This window comes from Pristiophorus japonicus, chromosome 22, assembly GCF_044704955.1.
Source record: "Pristiophorus japonicus isolate sPriJap1 chromosome 22, sPriJap1.hap1, whole genome shotgun sequence".
Lineage (NCBI taxonomy): Eukaryota > Metazoa > Chordata > Chondrichthyes > Pristiophoridae > Pristiophorus > Pristiophorus japonicus.
Genome location: NC_091998.1, coordinates 29,616,469 through 29,632,633, shown reverse-complemented (window position 1 = coordinate 29,632,633; position 16,165 = coordinate 29,616,469). Strand labels below are relative to the sequence as shown.

The 16,165-nt window shown below is 50.2% G+C and overlaps 1 protein-coding gene across 1 annotated transcript; it reads left to right on the top strand.

Moving 5' to 3' along the window:
* The first annotated feature begins 490 nt into the window (after positions 1 to 490).
* Positions 491 to 12,284, top strand: LOC139234587 (uncharacterized). Its single transcript, XM_070865274.1, has 4 exons — positions 491 to 500; positions 5,329 to 5,441; positions 10,667 to 10,781; positions 12,109 to 12,284. The coding sequence occupies exons 1-4, from the start codon at positions 491 to 493 to the stop codon at positions 12,282 to 12,284; spliced, it is 414 nt and encodes a 137-aa protein (XP_070721375.1).
* Positions 12,285 to 16,165: the final 3,881 nt, after the last annotated feature.

Sequence of the window (16,165 nt, the reverse complement as noted above, 5' to 3'; positions counted from 1 at the left end):
CTTGTGCTGTTTGAATTTGGTCAGTCGGGAGATTCGGAATGGACCGTCCTCTGTGCTGTTGCCTCATTGGTTAAATTCTAAATCAGAACACCCAAAATATTCCAGGATCAGCAATTTAATGGGGTCATGGACTGATCATTGCATGTGATCCGCAAGGCTCTGTGGTACCGATCTATTCAACCAAAACCGAGCACAGCCCTGCTATAAAGTAACAAACATTACAGAGAGGACAATGACTTCACGAGCTATATATTCTCCATCTGCACACTATCTAAGAGGAGAAATATTTCAGACTTAAGCTGGAACAGTACAAGCGCTGACCACTGCAGGAGTGGTCACTGCCTGAATTTAGATCAGGAACTGGTTCTGTGGCTCACTCACTAACAGTAACTGCAGCAGGATAGGCCTGGCCTGAGCTGGCCATCTCTGTACGGATGGTACAGCCCAGACTCTACCCCTCTGCCACATTGTAATGTATGCCCCTGCGAGTATGCTCACAGGTTTGTAGAGCTGTTGAGTTGGGAGGGGCTTAGCCAGTCACGTGATGTTCACAAGACTCATAAAACCCCGGCCAGTTGGGTTCGGGGGGGATCCACGATGAGGCAGGTGGTTGTGAGCCTGGTGGATGAACTGGTAATGTGTAGTGTGATTGTTAAACATTTTGCTAATAAACCAACTAGTTCTTAATAGCAATGTGTTGCTATGAATTCTTAAGCAAATAACCCATGGAGCAAACACATTACAAACGTTTTGCAGTCTGTTTACAATGGGAATGTGATTGTTCGTCCAATCAGTTGACGACACGGTTTCCGCTGAATACAGAAAAAACGTTGCCGGTTCTCTCTCTTGTGAGCCTGTTAACTGGGCCGCAGAAAGTGGCTCAATTTGGGACTTGATAGCTCGTTTGTGTACACAGGATACATTGTCACAACCCCCTGAGTTATGCTACAATATAAAGCAGATTTCAGAGTGATTATTTGCACCGTGTTTTGACTCTCTGCGCATGCGTACCCGTTTGGTACTTTGCGTGCCCACTTGATCCGGTCGCACAGGCGCTGTAGCCTGCTCTTCCACACTTCTTCCACTCCGTGCAGAGAAGGTCAGGGGATCGGCTGGTTGGTGGGGAAGAGGGGATCGAAGTGGGGGGAGAGGGAGGAGAGAGGATCGGTGGGGGGGGGGAGGGCTGAGCGGATCGGAGGGTGGGGAGGGAGGAGAGGAGATCGGAGGGGGGAGAGGAGATTGAGGGGGGAGAGGGAAAATAAGAGCTCAGAGAGGGGGGAAGAAGGTCAAGAACTTGGGGGGAGGAAGGTCAGGAGCTCGGGGGGGGGGGTTGGGGAAAGGTCAGGAACTTGGGGGGGAGGGACGGACAGGAGCTAGGGGTGGAAAGGTCAGAAGCTCGGGGTGGAAAGGTCAGGAGCTCGGGGTGGAAAGGTCAGGAGCTCGGGGTGGAAAGGTCAGGAGCTCGGGGTGGAAAGGTCAGGAGCTCGGGGTGGAAAGGTCAGGAGCTCTGGGTGGGGACGGTCAGGAGCTTGCGGGGGGAAGGTCATGAATTCGCGGGGGAATTCAGGAGCTCGGGGGATGGGGGGGGGAGGTCAGGAGTTCGGGGGGAAAGGTCAGGAGCTCGGGGGATGGGGGGAGGTCAGGAGCTCGGGGTGGTAGGGTGAAGGAGGTCAGGAGCTTGGAGGGGGGTGGGGTGGAAGATCAAGAGCTCTGGGGAAGGTCAGGAACTCTGGGAGAGAAGATCAGGAATTTGCTGGAGGAGGGGGAGCAGAATGAGAACAGTGAGGAGGGGGAAGAAAGTAATCCAGGTCTAAAGAGTGGGGGGCGGGGCAGGTGATGAGCAAAAACATGATCTTAATGGTAAGATAGATCACGTTCCCCGCCCTGTTAGGCCTTCAATCCTACTCCCTTTACACCTGCAACTCATCCTCCCCCCACCTCCCAATCTCCTGAGACTGCAGCGGTTCGAGAAGGAAGTTCACTATCACCCTCTCAAGGGCAACTAGCAATCGGCAATAAATAAATGAATTTAAAAAAATGAGAGCCTAGTCTGTGTTGGTCCTACAACATGCATAACATTACATTTATGTGTTATTTGCCGACTCGACTATTCCAATGTTCTCCTGGCCAGCCCCCCATCTTCCACCCTCAATGAACTTAAGCTCATTCCAAAACTCTGCTGCCCGTGTCCTAACACTCACCCAACACCCCTGAGCAGCTATCTTGAGGTCCCGCGTAGCCTGTTAAAAACAATTAGGCAGAACACCGTCCACCAACACCTTGATTTTAAAATTCCCATCCTCGTGTTAAAACCCTTCCATGGCCTCAGCCCTTCCTATCTGAACTCGGCACTGTGAGTGTTCCTGACCCAGGAGAGTGAGCCCTGTCTGTTCTCTGAAAGCAACAGTGTTAGCACAATGAGCTCTGGAGCTGGCTGTCACAATGAATGGATCAAATTGCACATCACCAAAATCTTGATTACTCAGGCAGGCAGGGTCCAATGACACATTCCAGACAAACTGCTGGGTGTGTCTTGTCCTCCAAGGGGACCAATCAGAACTTTGGTATTGCAAATGCACGCTGCCGATAGATTTGGGATAATGTGAGCCAACTCCAGAAGGCAAGGGGTGTGTGGTCCGCTTATGGGAGCGGCTGTCACCAAAGAGAAGGGTATAGAGTTTCTGCTCTGTGTGTAATCAGCAGTCCGGGGGCAAATTGCTGCTCAGAATTGCGGCGGTTTTCAGAATTGAATTTTTGGCTCAAGTTTCCGCTCAAACTCATTTGCATATCGCCAAATATAAGGGCGCACAATTTGAATTAAGTAAAGATCTAGTGCCCGGTGAGATGGGCTGCTAAACCTTGCTGAATTAGACACTTGGAAAGAGAGAAAGATGCGTGGTGGTATCGGAGACAGGAATGGCCCCTCCCCCAGAGCGCTGCTGGGGCGTTAGTGGGGCAGAAGTGGGGCGTGACACTCAGCGCTGGGCTGACCTCGTCACAATGAAAACTCTGTAGCCGCTTTCGTCGCGCCCACTGGGCACCAGTGAGGGCTCCGGCTGCACATTGGTGGCCCGGCCCGCCATTGCCCGCCATTGTTGGGCCGACTGCAGGGTCGGTTGACAAAAAAAAGAATGGCCCTTTATGAGCGCCACAGGCCAACCCCGCATCCTGCGGGGCAGTTTCTCCCGCGGGGCGCAAAGGGGCCCGACGCCAGTGACGTCGTTGGTGTGTGCGCCTCCCCGGGCGTAAAATACAGGGCGCGGCGTAAACCCGTCTTCGCTAGCAGAATCCTGGAGGCAATTCCAGGGGGAGGGGTGCTCTGGTTGCCGCCACCAGGTGATAAAACATTAACGTTCCGTTAGTGCCTCCCAGAGTGCAATTAGCGGAAACTCACCACGGTGATGAATTTGATCTGGGGGCATGGACAGCTGTGTGGGCGGGGCCAGTTGTGAAGGCATGGCCCGTGGTGTGAGTAGGGCCAGTGTTGTGGGCAGGGCCAATTGTGTGGGCATGGGCAGTTGTGTGGGCGGGACAATTGTGTGGGCGGGGTCAGTTGTGCAGGCATGGCCAGTTGTGTGGGCGGGGCCAGTTGTGCAGGCATGGCCAGTTGTGTGGGCGGGGCCAATTGTGCGGGTTGGACCAGTTGTGTAGGCATGGCCAGTTGTGTGGGCGGGGCCAGTTGTGTGGGTGGGGCCAGTTGTGCAGGCATGGCCAGTTGTGTGGGTGGGGCCAGTTGTGCAGGCATGGCCAGTTGTGTGGGTGGGGCCAGTTGTGCAAGCATGGCCAGTTGTGTGGGTGGGGTCAGTTGTGCAGGCATGGCCAGTTGTGTGGGCGGGGCCAGTTGTGTAGGCATGGCCAGTTGTGTGGGCGGGGCCAGCTGTGTGAGCGTGTCCAATTGTGAAGGCGTGGTCAGTTGTGTGGGTGAGCCAGTGTTGTGGGCAGGGCCAGTTGTGTAGGCGGGGCCGGATGTGTGGGCGGGGCCAGCTTCCAGTGCAATGGTTTTTAAACCAGATCGTGGAAACACAATTTGTGCTGAACGAAATTTGCGCTGGAAATTCCTTGAGCTTTGCTTTATCTGAATTTGGACGCATTGCACTGAAAATACCAGCACAGCCTAGCGGAAACCCTACCCCAAGGTACATGTCGGACCACTCAGATGGTTTAATGATCAATCATGGTGAAATGTGAGCAGTCTTGTTATATAGGCCCATGTCTACTAGGATCTGTATTGAGACTTCCAAATCCTGACAGTCTACAGAAGAGACTTTCCATCAATCACTTTGGGTTGGGTTTGAACCCAAGTCCAAGGGATGAGGACAGATTCTACTCAGATTCATTATTTTCAGATACTGGCAGACCATTTGCAGCTTTTTCTCTGGTTTTATTTCGGATTTCCAGGGTTTGTGCATTTTTTTAAATTTTACTCAGACTGTTGCTCTTCTCTTCTCTTCTCTTTCCCGTGACCGCACCTCGGTGATTGGCCAAGGCCTCTCGTCAGGACACCAACGTACAAATGAGGAAGAGAGAAGACGAGGTTGATCAGGACCGAGGCGTTAGGTGAGGCCAGTCTTGGCCATTAACAGCCCGCAGATTGTGAGGGGGAAGGGAAGACTGAGGTGCTCCACATGGGACATTGAATGGATTTAAGACAGAGACAGAGAGTCTCTTAACCGATAAGGGATTAAGGGGTTATGGGGAGCGGGCAGGGAAGTGGACCTGAGTCCATGATCGGATCAGTCATGATCGTATTAAATGGCGGAGCAGGCTCGAGGGGCCATATGGCCTACTCCTGTCCCTATTTCTTATGTTCTTATTTTCATATCCTGGGAAAGAATGATTTCGGGTAGCAGAAGGTGTTTTGATTTCAACACAATGCGGTTGAAGAAAAAGTGACATGTAGGATGACACTGTTGTTGCTCAGGAGGTACAAAGAAGGCAGTGTTTGTACTAGAGGGAGAGATGAGTGCTGGTTTTGATGTTGTTATTCGGGCTATTTTCCAGTGGGTGCCAAAAATCCCATGGCACTATTTTGAAGAAGAACAGGGAGTTCTCCCTGGTGTCCTGGCCAATATTTATCCCTCAACCAACATCACTAAAACAGGTTATTTGGTCATTTATCACATTGCTGTTTGTGGGAGCTTGCTGTGCGCAAGTTGGTTGCCGCGTTTCCCACATTACAACAGTGGCTACTCTCCAAAAGTACTTCATTGACTGTAAAGCGCTTTGGGACATCCTGCTGTTGTGAAAGGCGCTATATAAATGCAATTCGGTCTTTTGTTTTTGTTTGTGAATGTAAGATTTTCTCTTATATTTGTATTTTCTTTAAAGTTTGTAAGAATGTTAATCCAAAGAACTGCAGCTTCCCCGAGATCCCTGCCAATGGAGGCCTGATATGTCTGACCATGGAAAAGACTCGCTACTGCAAACCAATGTGTAACAAGGTGCGGTCTCACTGTGCGGCACACAAACACCGCTCAATTTATCTGTCTTAAGCAATGTTTCCAATCTTCGCCACCCCTCATCCCCCCAGCACCCAGTGACATAGCACAGATACCAGGTGCCTGCAACTCTCCTGGTGGCTCACTCAAGCGGGCCCATCTTCATGTGTGACCCTCCACAATGGGGCAACATTAATGGTAATGGAGCAAGACACCTGGGGTAATGGGTGATCCCTTGTTAAAGATGCATCAGTGGTATGTCGGGAGTATTGCTCAGACCAAGAGCCCTCCCCTTGGGTCACTTAATACATCCACACTCAGGGCTGGATTTTAGGTTTTGATGTTTTCGGGGCGATAATGGCGGTCGGGCAGGAAAGTTAGCTGCCGGGAATAGTTTGCGTCTTCTTTGTTAAGTTTGGACATCTGGGCCCTGTGTCAGGGGGCGCAGCGCTAAGGGAGGCTTTTACATCCCTCGTGGTGCAAGGGTGGGAAACTCACGAGCTAAACAGCCGGACCGGGAGCGCTCCGAGAGACGCCTGGGGGCGGGGAACCTAAAAAGAACACAAAAGCGTTGCCCACACCACCACAACACAAATCGCACAAAAAAATTAAAAGAACGAACGCTCGCGCTTACTTCCAGAGTCCATCACCTTCCTCTCCGCCGCCGGGATCGTGGGACCGCTCCGATTTCCCAGGCGGTCATTGCGGGGCGTACTTCCGGGCGGATGGGTCGGGCAGGAGCTCAAACTCGCGCCGGTGTCACAACCAGGGGCGTTGCTCACCGGGCGCAGTTCTTCCCGGTGGTGCTGCTCCGCGCCACCGCCAAACCCGATCGGAGGATCGCGGCGGAACGCTGGAGATCTCACTGCCGCCTTTCACGCCACACCGGGGCGAAACCCCGAGTGCAAAGGTCGGGAAAATCCAGCCATTAGATTAGTCTACATTACACCAATAACTACACTTCAAAATTACTTTATTGGCTGTGAAACACTTGGGGACGCCCCGAGGTTGTGAAAGGTGCTATATAAATGCAAGTTCTTTCTTTTTAGTTATGATGGCTGCACATGGTAAAGGATCTGAGGATCTGGTGAGAGTGCGGAGGAGGAGAATGATTCCTGGTCCTCAGGATTGTGGGACTGGCTGCCAGAACTGGAGCTATTTACTTTAGAGTAATGCAGGTTAAGCAGGGCTCTAGGAGTGAAATTTTGAAGGGATTGGACTCAGTCTGATTGGATGGATTGGGCTGGATTTCCCTCTGCGATCCCGACAGAAATCAGGAAAGACAACGGTGGAAAATGTCGGAAAATCGGATGGTGAGGCCACTGTTATGGTCCCACCGTGCCCTCAATTTCCCTTCCACCAGATGAGAGACAAGGCCCAGAAAGCAGCCCCATTTCCCAGCTTACCGCTGGCTCTGATTTGTTTTGCCTCTCCCGGGAGGTTGTGTGTTTGAGGGTGGGTCAGTGATGCACGTGGTTGGTATCACACCCAGACGGTAGGGCTTGATGGACTGTTCTCTTCTTTCCAATCATATATTGGAATGTGTGCTTGACTATTTGAACCTCGAGTCCATCATTACCAAATTACCCGATGTTCACAGGGATTGTTAAATGTTGATCAGTCTAGGGTACCTTGGTTGACTTTTTCTTTCCCTAGAGCAGCACAGATTGTGACAGAGAGGAAGAGGTTAGAGGCCAAAGGTTGGGGGTTGGCTGCCTAGCAGACAAACGGCTTTTTCTTATGCCCAGTTCATGAGATGGGCTTGCTGACAGAGTGTCTCCATATATAGAGCAGTGCTCATGCCTTGAATCGATTTGGGCTTTGTAGAGAATCATAAGTTGTTCAGGTGGTTATGGTTGTTGGAGGTCAATCATCCCAGCCCCAGGATATTGCTGCAGGAGTTCCTCAGAGCAGTGTCCTAGGCCCAACCATCTTCAGCTGCTTCATCAATGACCTTCTCTCCATCATAAGGTCAGAAGTGAGGATGTTGCTGATGATTGCTCAGTGATCAGTTCCATTCGCATCTCCTCAGATAATGGAGCAGTCCATTTCCGCATGCAGCAAGACCTGGACGACATTCAGGCTTGGGCTGGTAAGTGGCAAGTAATAATCGCGTCACACAAGTGCCAGGCAACGACCATCTCCAACAAGCAAAATTCTAACCACCTCCCCTTGATATTCAACGGCATTACCATCGTCGAGTCCCTCACCATCAACATCCTGGGGGGTCACCATTGACCAGAAACTTAACTGGACCAGCCACATAAATACTGCGGCAACAAGAGCGGGTCAGAGGCTGGGTATTCTGCGGCGAGTGTCTCACATCCTGACTCCCCAAAGCCTTTCCACCATCTACAAGGCACAAGTCAGGAGTGTGATGGAATACTCTCCACTTGCCTGGATGAGTGCAGCTCCAACAACACTCAAGAAGCTCGACACCATCCAGGACAAAGCAGCCCGTTTGATTAGCACCCCATCCCACCACCTTAAACATTCACTCCCTCCACCATCGGCGCACCGTGGCTGCAGTGTGTACCATCTACAAGATGCACGGCAGCAACTCGCCAAGGCTTCTTCGGCAGCACCTCCCAAATCCGTCGCCTCTGCCACCTAGAAGGACAAGGGCAGCAGGCGCATGGGAACACCACCACCTCCACGTTCTCCTCCAAGTCACACACCATCCTGACTTGGAAATAAATTGCTGTTCCTTCATCATCGCTGGGTCAAAAACCTGGCACTCCCTCCCCAACAGCACTGTGGGAGCACCTTCACCACATGGACTGCAGCGGTTCAAGAAGGCGGCTCACCACCACCTTCTCAAGGGGCAATTAGGCAATAAATAGAAAAAAAGGTGAAAGGCAGGAAATCAATATGTACTTTCACAAGAGAGGATATGTGAAAAATTCATGTGAGACGAGAGGAGATAGGTTGTTGATCAATGAAGAAGGGCTAACAGCTGAGACCGTTGGTTGGATTATGTGAGGCGTGTAAAGATTGTGTGTCTTTGGGGAAACTGTGAGAAATAAGGTTCTCCTTGACCCACCGAGATGGAACAGTGGAGACAGAGGGATTGCACTGGAGACTGCGTGTACAGAGATCTTGAATGTGAGAGGAATTAGCAGCAAGAAGGGTAAGAGTGACTGTTGAATAGATGTGAGCTGGTCACCAGTTGTCCTGGTTAATCCTCGCCACTGGACCAAGACCTAGCTCTGTCAAGCCCGTGTGGTGCTGGTGTGCAACGGCCACCTCACGTTAAAAAAATCCAAGCACAGGCATCTTCCACCTTTCAGGATGTAGTTCGGGATCTGGAATATTAGGTCCTTCATTGAATCACCTGTGAACTCATCCCTTTTCAGCACAGAAGCAAGTCATCCTCGCTTCGAGGGACTGCCTCTGATGATGAGAGGAGAGCATGGATAGAGAGAAGGAAGCGAACTGCAGAGTCCAATAAATGCAATGTTGAACTGCTCACACTATGGAGTGAGTTACTCTATTGGAATGAGCATACCATTAGAGTGAATACATGATTAGAGTGGGTACACTACCGGAGGAAGTATTCTACTGGACAGAGTACAATGCTGGACTGGGTATTCTACTAGCACAAGCAACATGTTAAAGTGAGGTCGAGGGTTTTAAACTGAATGCGTTGGGGGACAAGGAGCCAGTGAGTGGGGCTTAAATGTGAGGTGAGTGGTGGTTGAGTGGTGGATTTAGGACCCGTTTATGGAGGGTGGAGGATGAGGTGCCATCAAGGAGACCATTGGAGTCGGTCAGTCTAAAAGTGACCAAAGCAAAGGTAAGGATGTTGTCAGCAAGGGGGGCAGCCTTGTTGTGGAGGTGGAGGCAGCCTTGGTGATGGATCGAATGCGGGGTTTGACAGGACGCCAAGGTTCGGGCTCAGCGTTTGATGGGAGAGAGAGAGATGGAGTCAGGGTCAAAGGAGCGGGAGTTCATGGCAGGGGACAATGCTAAGGACAATGGCTTCGGTTCCTCAGATGGTCAGTTGGATAAAGTTGTTAAAGGCAGTAATGGCGGCGGGGCAGTAAAGTTAATGTCCGGGAACAGTTTGCGCCTCAGTCAGCAAAATTGGGCAACAGGGCCCGGAGTGTGGGGCGGGGCGCTAAGAGAAGCGCTGAACACCTCTCGTGGGCGTTAGCATAGGAAACTCCCGAGCTACAGAGCCGGGCCGGGAGCGCTCCCAGAGACGCCTGGGGGAGTAGGGGGAGGGAACAAAAAAAAACCCACAAAAACATTGCCCATGCCACAACTTAAATCGCAAAAAAAGTAAAGGAAAAAAACAATGACGTTTACCTCAGGAGCCCATTACTTACCTCTGCGCTGTCGGTATCATTGGACTGCGCTGATGTCCCAGGCGCTCACTGCGGGGTGCGCTTTGCAGTGTCCGGGTCGGGCAAGAATCAAAACTCGCGCCAGTGTCACAACCAGGAGCGCTGCACACCGGACGTAGCTCTTCCCGACCGTTAAACCCGACCCGAGGAGCGCTGCACCCCACAACACCCGACCGTCGCCAGAACGGAGAAGACCCGACTATCCACCCCTTTATTCGTTCGTAACTTGATCTTGGACAGGCAGCCTGACTGCACAGAGATGGTCAGGGGTTCGAGTGAGGAGGTGGCGAGCTAGAGCTGGATATCATCGGTGTAGATAAGAACAGTCAAAGGCAATTGGACACAAAAACATTCACACACAGGCAATACACAAGCACATTGGCACACAGATATGTACAGACACATGTCCACATACGTGTACACACACACAACACATGCACACAATCACATATACAGTCATGCATACCAACACATGTACACACAGACACAAGGAGACATAGTCATTCACGCATATAGGCACACACACACACACATCCAGTGAGTTTACCGCAATAAATTTATGTGAGATCTTATAAACCCTGATCTAAGCCCCGCTGCATTAAATGAACCCTTGAAGGCTTTCACAGCCAACGGCCCTGAGCCCGTGTGGCCCATGGTCAATCGGGGATATGAAAGCTCTGAGATAAAACATTGTCTGTCGGATGAGAGTTACCTTGTTGATTCTGGGCATCATGTTCCATATCCCTGATTGGCCATGGGTCACACAGGGGCAGGACTGTAGGAGCCCGCAGGAGTATTTGAATGCGTTGCGGTAGAAGATACTTCTTCACAAGGTGGAGCGAGAACCTGCACTGACTGATGTTCGCTGTGCTTGTACAGGGTTACGACTTTGATTTCTTGCGAAAGAGTCGTCTGTACGAGAAATGTGGGGATAGCACCAATTACAGCTGGACCACGCAGTACATTGGAGGGAATAAGCTGGCCAGCTGCTCAGGTATGTCGCTCTAGCCCAGTGTCGCTAACTTTCTACAAAAGCAAAACACTGCGGATGTTGGAAATCTGAAATAAAAACAAAAAATGCTGGAAAGTCAGCAGGTCAGGCAGCATCTGTGGAGAGAGAAACAGAGTTAACGTTTCAGGTCGATAACCCTCCGTCAGAACGGGAAAAGGTTCGAGATGTCGAGGCAGGGAAAGGGGGGAAGAGAGGAGAGAACAAAAAGGAAGGTCTGTGGTAGGGTGGAGGGCAGGAGAGATTGAATGACAAAAGGGATGATGATGCAAACATTAGGGTTTGATTTACTGCCACATCTCTTCCAGGAATGTCCACCGTGACGAAGTTCTGCTCTTCTTTCCGACGGGATTTCCCTTTGTCTCTTTTACCTTCTTCATCTTCATTGCTTTCTGTTTCCCTGCTCGTGTTTGCATCATCATCCCCTTTGTCATTCCCAGGGTCACTACAACATACTGAAGTGCCGAATTGCCAAATTGGCCCCTCCATTAACTATGCAATGTAGAATAGCTCCTCCTTATAGTGCTGGAGAGCAAGGTGCAGCTCCAACAACCTACAACTACCAACTAGACCATAAATAGAGGCCCAGAGACACATTGAGCAGCAAGGGTTCTTTAATCGATTCTCGGGATTTGGGCGATGCTGGCAAGGCTAGCATTTATTGCCCATCCCTAGCCGCCCTTGAGAAGGTGGTGGTGAGCCGTCTTCTTGAACCGCTGCAGTCCGTGTGGTGAAGATGCTCCCACAGTGCTGTTAGGGAGGGAGTTCTGGGATTTTGACCCAAGCCACCAAGGCCCCCAGGTGAGCGATAATTGAGGCCTCAGGTGAGGAAGAATTGAGGCCTCAGGTGAGGAAGAATTGAGGCCTCGGGTGAGGGAGTAAAGGAGCCCCCATCCCATGTTGCAAGTATCACTGGTCTTTATGCTTGGAGGTTGATCAGTTTTAGTTATAAATGGTTAAGATATAGAGTAAAGGCCCTACTCTAACCCATATACAGTGCCTCAGCCTCAAGAATATGAAGCAAAGAGTTATTTTTACATGTCTCTCCGTGAGTCAGATGGACAATTCTATGCCAAATTGGGGCAGTGTTTGTGCTGTAGGTCCTTGCCCATTCGGAAGTGAATCAAAACTGACCCAACTCATTGCAGCCAGATGTTTGATCCCATCAGCCCAGCCCAGGCCTGAGGTGAAGAGCCAGTGTCTAACCCACTGCGCCCCTTGACTGACTGTCTTTGGAGGTCCTGCCAGCTCAACAACTAACCCACAGAACCTCTCGACCCTCCGCCGTTCATAAACTCTGTTCTTTTCACAGCGAGTTCCAGCACAGTAAGTGGGGGCCCGACTGTCTACTTCCCAAAGAGATGTTCAGACGTATCGTACAATCACAACCAGGAGAAACTCATGATTTCAACCTTTCAGACAGAACTCAGTGCAGACGTCAGTGGGAAATTGAACACTAAAACCATGTGCCTATTGTGTGGAGACTAATCCTCTAATTCTACAGACAGCACTGCAGGGTAGGAATCAAGGGGCTCTGGATTTTCGATTACCAGGAATCGATTAAAAGCAAAGATGATCGTAAACCTGTTACTGAATTACAATACTGACCTTCACCCTATGCTACAATACCGAGCCCCCTCCTATATTACAATACCGAGCCCCCTCCTATATTACAATACCGAGCCCCCTCCTATATTACAATACCGAGCCCGCTCCTATATTACAATACCAAGCCCCCACCTATGTTACAATACCGAGCCCCCTCCTATATTACAATACCAAGCCCCCTCCTATATTACAATACCGAGCCCCCTCCTATATTACAATACCGAGCCCCCTCCTATATTACAATACTGAGCTTCATGTAGTATTATCACTGAGTTTCCTGCTGAATTATATTATTAATAAAAGTGCATCAATAAAATGAACGATGTGCAGTTTATTAGATAAATGTGTTATGTATGAATAAAGGGTCTGATTGGATACTGTGAACTCAAAGTAAAGTGTGACCTTAGTCTTTTATTGCAGGTCTCCAGAGTGCCTCTCCAGCCTGTGAGGCCTCCTTAAGTACCTGTGCTCCCAAGGGATTGTGGGATCCCTTGGGACTCCAGGGGATGAGCCCTCTGGTGGCTATACAAGGTATATACAGGTTTACATATATAACAAAATGCATATTTTTTTTCACCAAATAGTCACAGCTGCAGGAGTTGAGGTGGTTTGATCATGTTAGCCCCACACATGTCGTGCCCAAGTTTGGCCCTGACTTGCTCCAATTTTTTTGGAGTAATGTTGGTTTTTCTGGCGTAAGTTTAAAAAACGCTATTTTCCCCAATAAACTTGCTCCAGAGTAACTCAGTTAGGTACGATTTTTTTCAGTTGAGTTTTTTTTTCCCCAAAAGGGGACGTTCCCAGCCACTTATGCCAGTTTTGGCCATTTATGCTACTTTGGCCAGCAAAAACTTACTCCAAATCGACTTAGGTCAGCGTATATGGCCAGCTCTGAAAAACATTGCGGGCAGTTAAGAATTTGGCGCAGGTTAGTACATTTAAAGCACCACAGTTCCGAGCTTCACACCATTTATTGTGATCAATCTTTCTTGGGTCCCAAGTGAATAATCTCAGCCGGGGAAACAACCTTTCAACATCTATTTAATCAACTTAGCTTATATTTTTTAACTCATTACTTGATCTAGTTTAAGTTATAGGTAGATTATATGAAATATTTAAATATGTAACATGAACCACTACAAGTATTGAATCCAAAAAACAGAACCTCCTTCCCCTCTCTGCACCAATTCCCACTTGCCACATTCCCAACTTTTACAACTTCCCAACTTTTGTACTTTGTTTATGATGCATTCAGTTTCTGACAACTCTGAGCGACCCTGAATAAGTACTGCAGGATATTCCCCACTCACCAAGCGAACATCGGGGTGTCCCTTCGGCCAGGGATAGGGGCTGCAAACATCGGGGCATCCCTTTGGCCAGGGATAGGATGCGGCGAACATCGGGTTGTCCCTTCAGCCAGGGATAGGGACTGCGAGCATCGGGTCCTGCTCACAGCCTGCAGGGCATGCTGGGAGGGCGAGGAGCATGCGTGCAGACTCCACTGCGCATGCGGACAGCTGCCAGCAGTGTTTTCTGCGCTGGGCTGTTGTTCCGGCCCCCCACTGCCTACTATGTACGCCGCGCTGGGACATAGGAGACTCGGCAGAGCGGGCAGGATGGGGCCACTTTTTCGGCGCCATTTCCAGCGCGCAAAGTCGACGCATTTAGGGTAAGTGCGCCGAAAAAAGGGCTTGGGGAAAATTGGGCCCATGGAAACCAGAAGAGAAATCACTTACAGCTGCCATAGATTTTTGTGTGTTGTAAATTTGAAGTGTTTTTGTATTTTGTGTGTTTTTTTGTGTTTTGCACTTGTCACTGATGCTGGTGTCCAGTCAGTTGCAGTACCAGCAGGCCGCCTCTGAGGGGCAGTATCTGTCCCTGTCAATAAGAGCAGAAGTGGGTTTGTCAAAGGAACAGCAATGGATGGAACTATTTATGGGATCAGCTTTCACCAGCTTTTCCGGCAGGAGGTTCTAGATCTTTTGCCAATGATTTTAAACCTATGACCTCTGGTTATTGACCCAATAGCCAGTTGGAATATTTTTGTCTCCATCTACGCTATACTCACCTCTCATCACCTTGGAAACCTCAACGAGGTCACCTCTAAAGTAGATCCCTTTAAAAGGACATAGAATTACATAGAGTTTACAGCACAGAACCGGTCTACACCATGATGCGGCTTGGCGGAGGAACGGCGAGAGATTGTGGCGGAGGTGCGGCGAATGAGGGTACAGGGCCCAAAGAGCCGAGGGCCCAGGGGCAGCACGGGCCAGCCCACACTGCGATATGTGTGTGCACTAGGTCCATGCAGCAGAGCAGGTCTCCAGTCGTCCTGGTTAACCCTTGCCGTTGGATAAAGGCCTCGCTCTGTCAAGCCCGTGTGGTGGCTGGTGTGCAACGTTCGCCACACGTTAAAAAAATCCACGCTCAGGCATCTTCCACCCCCTCGATTGGAGTTCAGGACTGGAACATCGGGTCCCTCATTGAAACATCTGTGAACTCATGTGGAAGCAAGTCATCCTCGTTCGAGGGACCGCCTATGGTGATGAATGGATGAAAGCAACGTGTTGAAGCTGCTTACCTCCCTCATGTCCGTTCCGGCCTGATAATCTAGCTTTGCAGCAGCTCCTGGTTGTCCCAAAGAGACTTCAAGTACCCTTTGCTTCTGCCTAACTTCTTCCCATTGCAATCATGTGAGCAAAGTAGACAGAAACAACACCGGTCTCTCCTTTTCAAATGCGTACTGTATTGGCCCCTCTCCATCCAATGGCTCGCATCCAATCTCAATGGAGACCTGGAATATAACTTCTTCACCTATTTTCCTCAGGACTCCAGCACTTTATCACTTCTTTAGCGTAGCTCTTCGACAGCACCTCCCAAACCCGCAACCTCTACCACCTAGAAGGACAAGGGCAGCAGGCGCATGGTGTGGTGTCCTTACACTTTACTTTAGAATCACACGAGGCACGTACTGCAGACAAGGTCACTACGTGACCTGTACCTTTAGTCCCAGGACCAAGAAGTGCTGACCCTGCGTGGGACCTCCCTTTATATACCTGGATGACCAGGTGAGGGGTGTCTCCCACAAGTTCACCCCCTGTGGTCAAGGTGTGCATTACTCAGGTGCATACAGTGTACAATGTTGTTACATAAAGGTTACAGTTATGTGAAAGTTACAAACATGACATCACCTCCCCCCAACATCTTTGGGTCAAAGATTGAGTGTTTCAGGATGTCGACGCTCTCTCGTGGAGCGCCGCAGTTGGGGCTCTGATGGTTGAGCCTTGGCATGCGTCTCTGTCACCTGAGGTGATTCCAGCCTGTCCGGGCTGGCCGCAGGGACTGTGCATGCTGGTGAATGTCTTTGTTGTTCGTTCACTGACAGTGGTGTGGGTGACATCTCATGATCTTCCTCAGGTTCCTCAGTGTCTATGCTGAACCTTTTCTTTACTTGGTCCAGATATTTGCGGCATATCTGCCCATTGTTAAGTCTGACCACTATGACCCTATTCCCCTCTTTGCCAATTACAGTACCCTCAAGCCACTTGGGTCCCAAAGCATGATTGAGAACGAATACAGGATCATCAATTTCTATGCATCTCCCCACTGAGTTGCGATCATGGCACTCGATTTGGGACTGGCGCTTGCCCTCAACAATGTTTGACAGGGCTGGATGAATGAGGGACAGCCGCGTTTTAAGCATGCGTTTCATGAGTAATTCCGCGGGCAGGACTCCCGTGAGCGAATGCGGGCGGGACCTA

Bases quoted from the DNA above. Each gene is read 5' to 3' on its own strand.
- LOC139234587 (XM_070865274.1), top strand. The intron at 5,442-10,666 runs GTGCGGTCTCAC...GTGCTTGTACAG, and splicing joins GCAAACCAATGTGTAACAAG to GGTTACGACTTTGATTTCTT. The intron at 10,782-12,108 runs GTATGTCGCTCT...TTCTTTTCACAG, and splicing joins TAAGCTGGCCAGCTGCTCAG to CGAGTTCCAGCACAGTAAGT.